The sequence below is a fragment of the Limulus polyphemus genome, unplaced genomic scaffold, assembly GCF_000517525.1.
Source record: "Limulus polyphemus unplaced genomic scaffold, Limulus_polyphemus-2.1.2 Scaffold3342, whole genome shotgun sequence".
NCBI lineage: Eukaryota > Metazoa > Arthropoda > Merostomata > Xiphosura > Limulidae > Limulus > Limulus polyphemus.
In genome coordinates, this window is record NW_013668952.1 from 22,901 (window position 1) to 34,308 (window position 11,408).

Genomic DNA, 11,408 nt, shown 5'->3' on the forward strand with positions numbered 1-11,408 from the left:
AAGTTTAAAATATATTAAAGGTCTAAATTAGCGATTTAAATACCGAAGACATCAGAACTATGTGACCATACAAAGTATGACACTGACTGATGACAAAATTAAAAACCAAAATAGCGTCTAGTTTCCAGGACCTAAGTAGAAAGTTATCTATAGAGAATTGTAAGATTTACTATCTAAAAAGGAGACCAAAAAGTATAGCGAGAATCGCTACAGGTGATTCAGACTTTCTGGAGTCCATAAACGTGTTAAAGCATGAGCTTGAAAGAATATACAAGGAAAACGTAGAAAGCTTACGTATTAGGGCGGGGACTAACAAAATATAGCAGGAAGAAAAATTCAATAGTGAAGTCTACAAGCAATTCAAAAGCAGCAAAGAGAGATCTAAAATTAAGTATAAAATATAGTGAGGGGAAAATAGTAAAAACGATTTTCAAAAAATAGTTGTAGCTGACAATAAAGAACTGTGTATTATTATGGACGTGAATAGGGTGAGTTCCAAAGAGGTAACGACAGAGGTGCTCTGTACACCACAAAGAATCAAACTCCGGATTTTAGTTTTGAAAGTCCGTAAAGTTACTACTTACCTACTGGGGAACCATAATAATCATGTGTTTATCAAAAGTTTTCCTGTGTTAACATTGTAACGAATTTGTTATTATATATTTACTTTAATATCGACGTTTGTTTAGATTAAATTTATATTTAGAAACATACATAGCTTATAGTGTTAAATATGTATTGCGAAACTCCCGCCTATTTTCCAAAGTTGTAGAAAATTCTTGAGAGTAAGAATCAACAATATAAGTATGTATATAAACGCTTAAATGTTGCTTTTTATTGTTACGTAATCTGAATTTTCTAGAAACTCTCTACACCCATATAAATATAACCAACGCGACCGACCAAAAAAAAGAGTATCTATTATTAGTTTGCTATAGTCAGTGTGCCATAAACTTCGAAAGCTATAACTGTGATTAATATCAATCGGAAAACTTCAGATATTTGACCAGGAGCATTTACAAAGTTCGAACATTAAAATCATTTAACTTCAGTAGATTCTCATTGGACATTAGTATTTTTACGAAAACATTATATAACTTTATGGTGGAAAACTTGGCATGTGTGGCTGGTGAATAACGAAGGACAAAGCTAGCTAGCTCCCTGTTAAGTGAATTATACCTACGTCAACTTGTAATCAACTCGGTCATCGTGAACCCTCGATAAGATATTGAAAAATTCCAGACTAGAAAGAAGACTATATATTGCTTGTAAGTTTGGGAAACTTTTGTTTATAAATCATTGTTTGTAATAACTATTTGTAATAACTGTTATTGTAAATTGTATTGTTGTGTGTATATTAAAACGTATTTGTGTTTAGAAAAACTGTGTATCAATTTTGTTGGAAAATATCAGAAACTGACTATATATCAGCTTTTACTTAATTGCTAAATCCAAAGTACAAATTAAGTACTAAATCTGAAGTATCATTTAGCTCGGTTTCAGACCTTTCGAAATTGTAATACGTAACACCATTACTAATTACGGTGAAACAAGGATATTTTTACAACGAAGATATTGATGAAAAATTATCTGAGGAAATAACTGAGGAATCACTTTAGTCAGCAAACCGACATATTGCTAACGTTATGTAATAGGAACTAAGAATAATAAAAATTCATATGAAAAGTAAATGGTCCTTATACTGAACATTTAACTTATTCATTTGAGGGTAACGAGAATACCATCTCACTATAGACATATTCATTTAAATGTATTGAATTTTAGACTTTCGATCGACCTATTATGTGTTTTGTTTCAGTACTGTATGGCAAACGTGCTGATATTATTTGTAAGTTTTAAGTAGACGATGGAATAATTATCTACAGCATTTTTTGCGTAAATTTCGTAAAAAATCACAACATTTACATTGTTTAATTTTATAATAATTATGCCAGTAAGTAGGTTTCATTATTGAAATTAGTCACTTCAGTTGTAAATAGCGGAAAATATATCGATTTTTAAGTTAATAAAAAATAAATTTCACGCAAACCATAAGGTATTACTCTTTTTCTTTGGTTTCGTTTGGTGTTGATAAGCTATTTTGTTATTGCAAGTTTAAATTAAAGAAGCGACTGAGGATAAATACAAGCGTGAGGCAGATTTTATTTCAAAAGTGTATTCCACTGACTCCTATTAGAGAAATTCACTCACATTCTGGGTCCTATAGCTACATGTTATCAGAAGATAGTGCCTTAGCCCAAATAGATATTTGTCTTTTTATTTTCATAATTTTACATTAATTGTAGTTTCCTTATCAATCAATTTTCACCACTACAGAAGCTTATTTTTTCATCATAAAGTATGTAACATTTTTTCCTAATTTCGACGGGCCAAATGTTGTATTTCTAGTACTTCTTGTTTTGTTCATTCTTTTCAGAACAGAGGTTAATTTGTGTTATAACCTACCTGTTATATCAGCGATGCCGAGAAAAGAAAACCCGTCTTCAATCGAGCATTCGCAGCGTTTCAGTACAAAGTCGCAAAACACAAAAGATAAATTCGCTTGTGAAAATTTGTACACAGATGGAACACCAGCCTCTGAAATTGGGAGTATGGAAAAGTATGAAGAAGTTACAAGGAAAAGAAATAAAACTGAGGCAATAAAAGGGAAAATCAGATCATTTTCCAAACATCAGTTCTATGTCCTTGCCACTTTGTGCTACGGGAATTTCTGTATAGCTGCATGCGTTTCTTTACAAGCTCCATTTTTTCCGAGAGAGGTGAGTGAACACCAGATAAAAACTTAACTTAAAATTTTTATACTGCAAATGATGGTTTGTCTTAACCAATTTGATAAAAAAATGTGTATTTAAAAATCATTTATAGTTTAAAATATAAGAACTTCACCTAATACACAAACGATCTTTATGTGGACGTACTGTCAAACAAAATTTAATAAAACACTCACTTAATCTTTCCAAAAATACTTAGTAGTAGTTTAATTACACGCCGAATTAAGTAATTCAAGAATACTAGTCTATATTTAGTTCCGGATTTAGATATCTAATGAGCAATGTTTCTTTAATTCGTAATAAATACTAATTTTATGCAGTTTAAGATAACTTGAAACCACCCAGTAGTTACAAGATTATCACTGCATGTTTCAGAATGTTGGTCAACTATATTCCGCCAATATTCTTACAGTAGATCCTATTTATACTCTAGAACACTCAGAGCATTTATAAACGTGTTTTCTTTATTTGCAAGGCATATTTTCCGGTGAATTGTATATTATATGAAGAGTTTTTTGGTACATTTATGGGTACGTAGTTAAAATATAAACTTGAAAATATAGGTTTATGACAAATTCCAGTTTCATATTTACCACCCTTTTTGATAAGTAGATAAATTTTGTTTGCTTTTTTTCCACGACGAATTTAGCATTTCCATGTTGTTTATTTAAATATTGAAGAAATTTGCCTTTTCTCCATTCTCAAATACCGTAAAACTGACATTCACATCTCTTTTATACAACAGTGAATTGAAATCTTTAGGACTTTCGTTTAACTAGATCTTTTCAAGATGACTGTAAAACAAATGTTGGTAGACTACTTTCACTTAAGAAGGAAACGATCTTTATGTGGCTTTACTGCCAATCTAGAAGTAATAAGATATTCTAACGTAATACAGGAACGATCTTTATGTGGCTTTACTGCCAATGTAGAAGTAATAAGATATTCTAACCTAATACAGGAACGATCTTTATGTGGCTTTACTGCCAATCTAGAAGTAATAAGATATTCTAACCTAATGCAGGAACGATCTTTATGTGGACTTACTGCCAATCTAGAAGTAATAAGATATTCTAACCTAATACAGGAACGATCTTTATGTGGCTTTACTGCCAATCTAGAAGTAATAAGATATTCTAATCTAATACAAGAACGATCTTTATGTGGACTTACTGCCAATCTAGAAGTAATAAGATATTCTAACCTAATACAGGAACGATCTTTATGTGGCTTTACTGCCAGTCTAGAAGTAATAAGATATTCTAATCTAATACAAGAACGATCTTTATGTTTACTTACTGCCAATCTACAAATAATAAAGTATTCTAACCTAATACAAGAACGATCTTTATATGGACATACTGTCTGTTTGTTCGTAGTGTTTTTTTAAAAAAAAAAGCTACACAGTGGGCTATCAGTGTTGTGCCCAGCAAGGGTACCGAGACCCATTTTTAGGAAGATTGTGATTTTGTGATGTTGTTGCAATTAGAAAAACATTGTATATTTTATTACGTAATTATCTAGACAAACGAGCCATTGTAATTAGAACACATATAATGTTTAGTTTTTACGTTTCCTTTAAAAACAAAATATATTGTTTTTGACTTACATTAGGTTCAGTGATATGAAAAAAAAATATTTTCGTAGGCAGAAGAGAAAGGTGCGACGCCTTCTCAATACGGACTGGTTTTTGGGGTGTTTGAACTAACTATAATTGTAGCATCTCCAATATGCAGCAAGCTGGTATGTATTGTTTTTATTTCATATTCAGATTGCAAGTATCTTTGCTCTATTTAAAAAGTGGCATGTCGTGGAAAGATTGCAAAGTCATTTCGAAAGCAAGAAAGCCCAAATAACAATAAAAATATCGCAAACATATTGCAGCCTCTGATTACAGATATTATTTTAGCACCAGCTTTAACAGTGCTTCAATGGTAAAGTGGGCAATTCTCAGTCATCATGCATAGGCCTATTAACCTTTCGAATCTACGCTGAAACACACCCAGTGATATGTGTTTGTTTGGTCTAATTACCATTAGCAGAGATGTAATTGTTTTCTCAGCCTACTGCTGTGATAAATTTTTATCGCAATAAACACTTTACTCTTAATTTTCTAAAACTCAGTCCAAAGCTCCAGTTAAAGGCAAAACTCATTTGCATGTCTAAATAAGTGACAACTCTATTCTATTTGAATAACAATCGACCTATTTTTAGGTATAGATAACTTGTTCTTACTTGACCTTATCTGAGCAGCAAGCATTCACACTCTTATACACGCCCAGGAATACTGAAGGAATCTACACATTTTACTTATATCACTTATTGATTTTGTCCCCCGGTGGGACAAAGGTAAGTTTACTGATTTACAACGCAAAATTCGGGGTTCGATACCACGCGGTAGACACAGCAGATAGCCCAGTGTGGCTTTGGTATAAAACAAACTTATTAATTTTACTATTTCAATGCTTATTTATTAATTTGCATAATTTAATGCTCCACTGATTTCACTAAAACTAAATTGAAGCTAACTAACATAAGATCTATAATCAAGTGGTAGTTCTGTACTTGCATAAACAGTAGATCAATATCTAACACACGGGATCATCGAAATACAAACGAACTTCGTAATTGAAACTAAACTATGATAACTTGTACTAAGCCTACATAGTTGGTAACTCTGTAATGAAATGTAAATTAAACATGTCACATTTGTATTGAGCAGTTGATGTTTATGTAATTAAATCTATATCAAGACATCTGGTGAATTAGCTCATAAGAGCTTGTAGACTATTATTATATATTATTTATATTTTAATTTTTCTGTTTTTCTTTTCTCTTCTTTGTCTTTGTTTTTCATCTCTCTTTCTTTTCTCTCCTTCCTTCTTTTTTCGTCTCCTTTTCGGTTTTTGACGTATTTCTTAATATATACAAATATATATCATATAAAAATTATTTTATTTAACATGTCGCTATGATTCACCACATTTGTTCATTCTTTACTCTAAAACACGCTTACGCCTAGTTTGAATTTAAAGTAGGACACTTTCATAGGGCAAGTAGACTGATATAAAGGAATTGCAGTCAATTTCTTTCCTTGGAGGTATCCTTAGAGCAACAAATGGACTGGTGGGAACAGTCAGATAACTTTACGGGTAAGGGTGAATGTAAGTTAATGATCGGTGCCACTTCAGAAAGTTGGGTAGTGTGATATTAAGAAAGCACTAAAGATATTTATTAAAAATAGTATTGTAACGGTTTTTATCGTTGGACGGGTCTTTTTTTATTATTATTATTCACTAAAAATAATGATAAGTCCAGGCCAACGTGACTAAAAAGAAATATTTTTTTTCTACCATACGTTCTTCTAGTTCAATGAATGATAGGCGTAACTCAAATTAAAAGCAGACACAAACTTCTCAAATTTCCTTTTATATCTACGGCACAATCTCAAAACTGGCTAATATACTCGCTAATTCAGTAAAATATTCACAAATTATCTCATTGACTAACTAACTCATTAACTCTGGTGCATTTATATTATTATAATCTTTTTTTCCACCTCTACATCCCATGTTTCACAAAACTTCGAGACATCACGTCAAATGTAGATAATCAAGAAATTTCTAAGAGTCGCACATCATCACTACATCATGTTGTACATAATTGTACAGCAATTCTATATTCCCTTAACAGAGCCATGTACACTGATATAATACTATAGCACATAATACTAGCAAATTATGATAGAATGTCTAAATAAAACATTTCACAACAATAGTTGAAACGATAGTGGTTAGGGAACTTGAGAAATAAACTGAGAGGATGCACAAGGAGTTTGTAAATGAAGAATTAGAGCATAACACTTGTAATAACTTGTAAGATGAAAGAGCTGTGGACAGGAGAAGAAGAATCAAAAGTGAGGCACACATAACTGGAGGAGACCCGTCAAATCACTCAAGATAGATTTTTTGCAGCTCTATGACAAGAAGGCCAAGGATAAATATTTCAAAGTCGGACAGAACGTCTTGGTTGTGCTACTTACAGACAGCAGCAAACTCACCCTGCATCGGAAAGGACCCTTTGAAATGCAGGAAGTAGTCAATAAAATGGACTATAAAGTGAAAGTGGATGGGAAGACCAAGATCTATCACACCAATCTATTGAAGCATAATGGATATTGCAGGTGTGGCTATCATAGATGCAGAACTAGAAGACAGTAATTTTGTCATAGAAGATGAAGACCTACTATATCTAAGACCACTGGGTGGAGATGAAACGTACAAAGATCTCAACATCAGTGAAGAACTGACTGACAAGCAGAAGAAAGAGCTACAAGATCTACTGTACCAGTATGCACAGATAGACCAGTCCATACAGACTTTGTTCAACACAAGTTCAAGGCTACGATCAGGGATACAGTCAAGGTAAAGTCTACCAGACGATGACTGCAAATGTTGGCGCAGATTATATGAGAAGATGTTATGTACGAACTGAAAGCAGTCTTTGTATATAGTGTAATAAATGTTGTATTTTTCTTGAAGAGGGACTTAGTGTTGGATATACGCGATTGTTTTATTTGATTTTTAAGTATGGTGTGATCATTGTGATTTAGATTGTTTACATAGCGCGAGTATCAAGGTAAGTTAGTTTTAGAAGCAATAGATATTGCAGGTTTGCTTACATAACTGTTTATGAATCATTTGTCGTAAATTGATATAATGTTACTCGAACCTTCTGAAATTTTCTCGTTGCTTTAAGTGAGTACTGTTACATCACAACGTAACATAGTTTGTAGAAAGTTCTAAGCCTCAGTTGGGCAATATGCATATAGGAGACTAAGTTAGTGCAAGTTAGTTAAATAAAGAATCCGGTCCTTAAAAACCTGACACTTTCATTCTCTGCTGACTATGTGTTCAAAGAAACTCACCTTTTGATGAAATACTTTACACTTCTTTGGATATAGTTTAAGATTATCTTTCCTCAACCACTCAATTACCATCCTTTGGCCTTCATAAGCATTATTGAAGGTCCTCCTATGTGCAGTTATGTCATCTAGGTAGATGAATATGAGTTACAAAATAGTTCAGACAGAAGAATTACTAAATCCAAATGGCAACAATCTACTGACAGCAGTAAAGGTGGTATACTTTCTACTTGCTTTGTAGACTTTCACTTGTCAATATCTACCCTTGAGATCCAATGTTGAAAACCATTTTGATCCCAACAGAGCATTCAAAATAGTCAATTCTTGGAAGTGAGTAGATATCCTTCTTTGTAACTTCATTCACCTTCCAGAAGTCCACACGGAAGCTTATGGATTCATACTACTTCACCAGTACAATAAGTGAGGCCCAAGGGCTAATATGTTTTCTATCTCTTTGAAAGCCGCAGTTTCAGTATTAATTTTGGGAGATGTTTTACTTGTTAATCCTAAGTCATGAAATCCACTAAAGAAGGTGTATTGATATTCCATAAGTAAGTTTTGTAACCACCAGCACTGATCAGCTGTAAGACCTCAAGAGTACTTCTTTTGAAAATGAGGTAGCAAGCTGTCTTTATGTAAGGGTTTGGCATTGGATTTCATACATCTTTCCTCAAAGATGAGTTCTTATGATGTTATTTGATATGGAAATACTACTTGTACAACCTCATGTCTTGCTATGTACCATATAGATTTGCTGTATTAATGGTCCTAATGATTCTTATTTTTTAGATCCACAAGAGCTCTACTAACAATAAATCCACCAGGACATGCTGGAGTGTTTGATCTATTACAGCCTAGTCACTAGATGTAAATATATTTTAGCAGCTCCTGGTATGAGAACCTTATTTCTCAGTAGTACAAGGACTGCTCTCCTTGTTGTCAAGGCAAGTCCAATCTTTGAAGCACTAATTGTCACATAGTGCACAGTGATTTGCGGTTAACTGACAATTGATCTGATTTTCTAAAACATTGAATTTCTTATTTCAATTTGGACAGATGAGATATTCTCAGCTGATCTTTGCCCTCTAAGTCCAGCTAATTCCTGCTTCCCAATATCTGGTTAACCTTTTGTTGTACCTCTGATCTGGTTAGACTCAAAGACTCATCCTCTTTGGTGTCCTAACAACTGTTATTACTCACAGCCAGGTCTCCCATACGTATAACATTTTCCTCTTTCAGGTATCTTACAAGAGGAGTTTGTATTCCCTACAAGCTTTTATCTGGAATTCTTGGCAATATTTTTTTCAAGTTATACTTAAAGCACCTATTGTCTTGTGCTTTATTTCCTGAATTCTGTGTAACTAATTGTCTAACTTTCAGAGGGTATCTTTAGTTACCTATCTGTAACCTTAGTGGCTTCTAGTTCCACCACCAACTGCATAGCTTCCTCTAAGGATGAGCACTTACTTTGCTTCAGCATAATCTGACAATCCTAATATAGTATGGCATCTATAAATTGGCTAGGTGCCAACAAATCCATCACTTCATGAGAAGCATCTGAGTAGAATAATTGTAGAAACTTTTCCAAATCTTCTTCAAGTTCAGTTAGACTTTTGTTCTCTATTTTAGAATTCTGCTCTTGATAATTCTCTCTGGTGAAACAAGTTATTAAGGTTCTAAGCTGGCAGTCTACTCAAAGTTCTCAAAGCTAGTCCTTTCAAATAGGCAGCAAGATATATGACTTGTTTATCACTATTCTGTTGACACTTGAAATTATTTCAAACCGAGTCTAGAATGACGTACATGATACCTTCCTATCATAGGTAGTTCGTTTCTCCATATTCAAATGGCCAACTAAATTTTGGAACTGGATTTAGCAGTGTCATGGCGCAACAGTATTGGTAATAGGTTTAAAATAAATAAGTTCTCCTTTTCCATATTTTGTATCAAATGATAACTCGAGCAAGAACTCTTTGAACAAATGTAGAACATTTTTTAGCTGGTTTAAACTTCATATTTAATATTCATTTTACAGATGCTTTAATTTGTCAATGATGTTTTTTTCTACCTTACTGATGCTCTTTCTTATCTCGTTGATGTCTTTCTTTCCTTACTTCGCTTTTGGCTTCTTGGATGTCCTGTTGCACTTCACTTTTGTCAATGTTTTTCTGTATTTCTTCAAATTTCTTGTAATTACTCTGTATTTTCCTTGTAGCTTCATCGGTCTGGTCTTCAGTAATATTTATTTTATATTTTAATTCTTCTTCAGATATTATGTCTCCTTCTTTTATCTCCGGTATTAAATTCCTTTCCCTTTCAATTTTCTACTTTTTTAGTTTTCTATATCTTTTTTCTTGATATTATTTAAGTTTCCTGTCTCATTTTTCGTGACCTTGTTTAAATAATTTCATTATCTTGAGTAATCCTTAAATTTCGCTACTTGATCTCGTGATCGCATCTTCAACAGCTGAGCTTCTATTTCAAGTACTTTTCAAATTATATTTTATTTTCACCTAAATAAATCCCACTTCTGACACCAAATTGTGTAACATTGTTCTTTCGGTGAGGGTTTTTTGGAGTATCTGGTCTAAGTAATTCATAGTTCAGTCCATGCAAACTATAGCGAATAAGTTAATTCCTTCCTTTAACGCTTTTACAAACTAGAATACTTGTACTTCCGTAAACTTGCTATGGACCTACTTTATAAATGACGTTAACTAAAGTAAAAGAAATCAACGTTCTTGTTCAAAATAACTGATAGTTAACATACTTGACTGAGTCATTTTCTGTCTTGAAAATTCCTATACACTACCTTAACTATCTCGTATATACATAATACACTTGAAGTCACATCCTTAGAGTTTTCTAGAAGTTCTAGGTCCATGTCAACTTACACAATTTAACGTTATCATGAACAACACGCAACACTCTTTAGCTAACAATCATTACATTACTAGAAATATATAACTTACAGTTTATAGTTTAAAGTAAATTTTAGAGAATTTACAAAGATTTTGTACAATTAGATGCACTTCTTTTGTTCGTAAAGAAAACTTTAACGTTTAAATAGAATGCTATATGTTAATATAAAAAGCCCATTTAATAGTTACTGGTGGTTTAAAACTTTGTCTATCAAATTCATAAGTTGGGATTTTAATATTAAATTACTTTGTTCCAGCAAATTGTCTCATTCTTTAACGCTCTTTGAAATCTTACTTATACAGCGTAGTGTTGTATTAAGATAATCATTTCAGAATTTTGGATAACATAGCAATGCAGACAATCAAATAAATAGCTTCCAGTAATAAAACCACGTGATCATACCTGTTGGAAAAATGTATAATGTAACTGTTCCAACTGTTTAATAGATATAGTACTCGCGATAAGGAATAATTGTGTTTCACCTACCATTGTTACACTTTTTTTACTTATTTAGTTTATTCCATGATATTTTTTATACTATATATTTTGTTACTTATTAGAATTTAAAATAGTCCGAAGCTGAGTTAAATAATGTAAATTTAGTAATTAAATTGTACTTTAGATTTAGTATTTAAATAAATGCCGATATATTAGTCAATTTACAATATTTGCCAAGAAGATTGATACACACCGTCTTTGTTTTTAACACAAATACGTTTTAATACACACAACAGTACAATTTACAATGGCAATTATTACAAACAGTTACT

The 11,408-nt window shown here is 32.4% G+C and overlaps 1 protein-coding gene across 4 annotated transcripts in view; it reads left to right on the plus strand.

The window, feature by feature from the left end:
* LOC111088215 (MFS-type transporter SLC18B1-like) overlaps positions 1-11,408 on the plus strand; it is an 80,614-nt gene that overhangs the window by 12,532 nt on the left and 56,674 nt on the right. For 3 of the 4 annotated variants that reach the window (XM_022397617.1, XM_022397618.1, XM_022397619.1), the window contains exons 2-3: positions 2,438-2,780; positions 4,440-4,535. In XM_022397617.1, the coding sequence (XP_022253325.1) occupies positions 2,481-2,780; positions 4,440-4,535 (396 nt within the window). In that variant the 5' untranslated portion in view covers positions 2,438-2,480. The remainder of the gene's footprint in view (positions 1-2,437; positions 2,781-4,439; positions 4,536-11,408) is intronic. The other variant, XM_022397620.1, reaches the window with a different exon arrangement.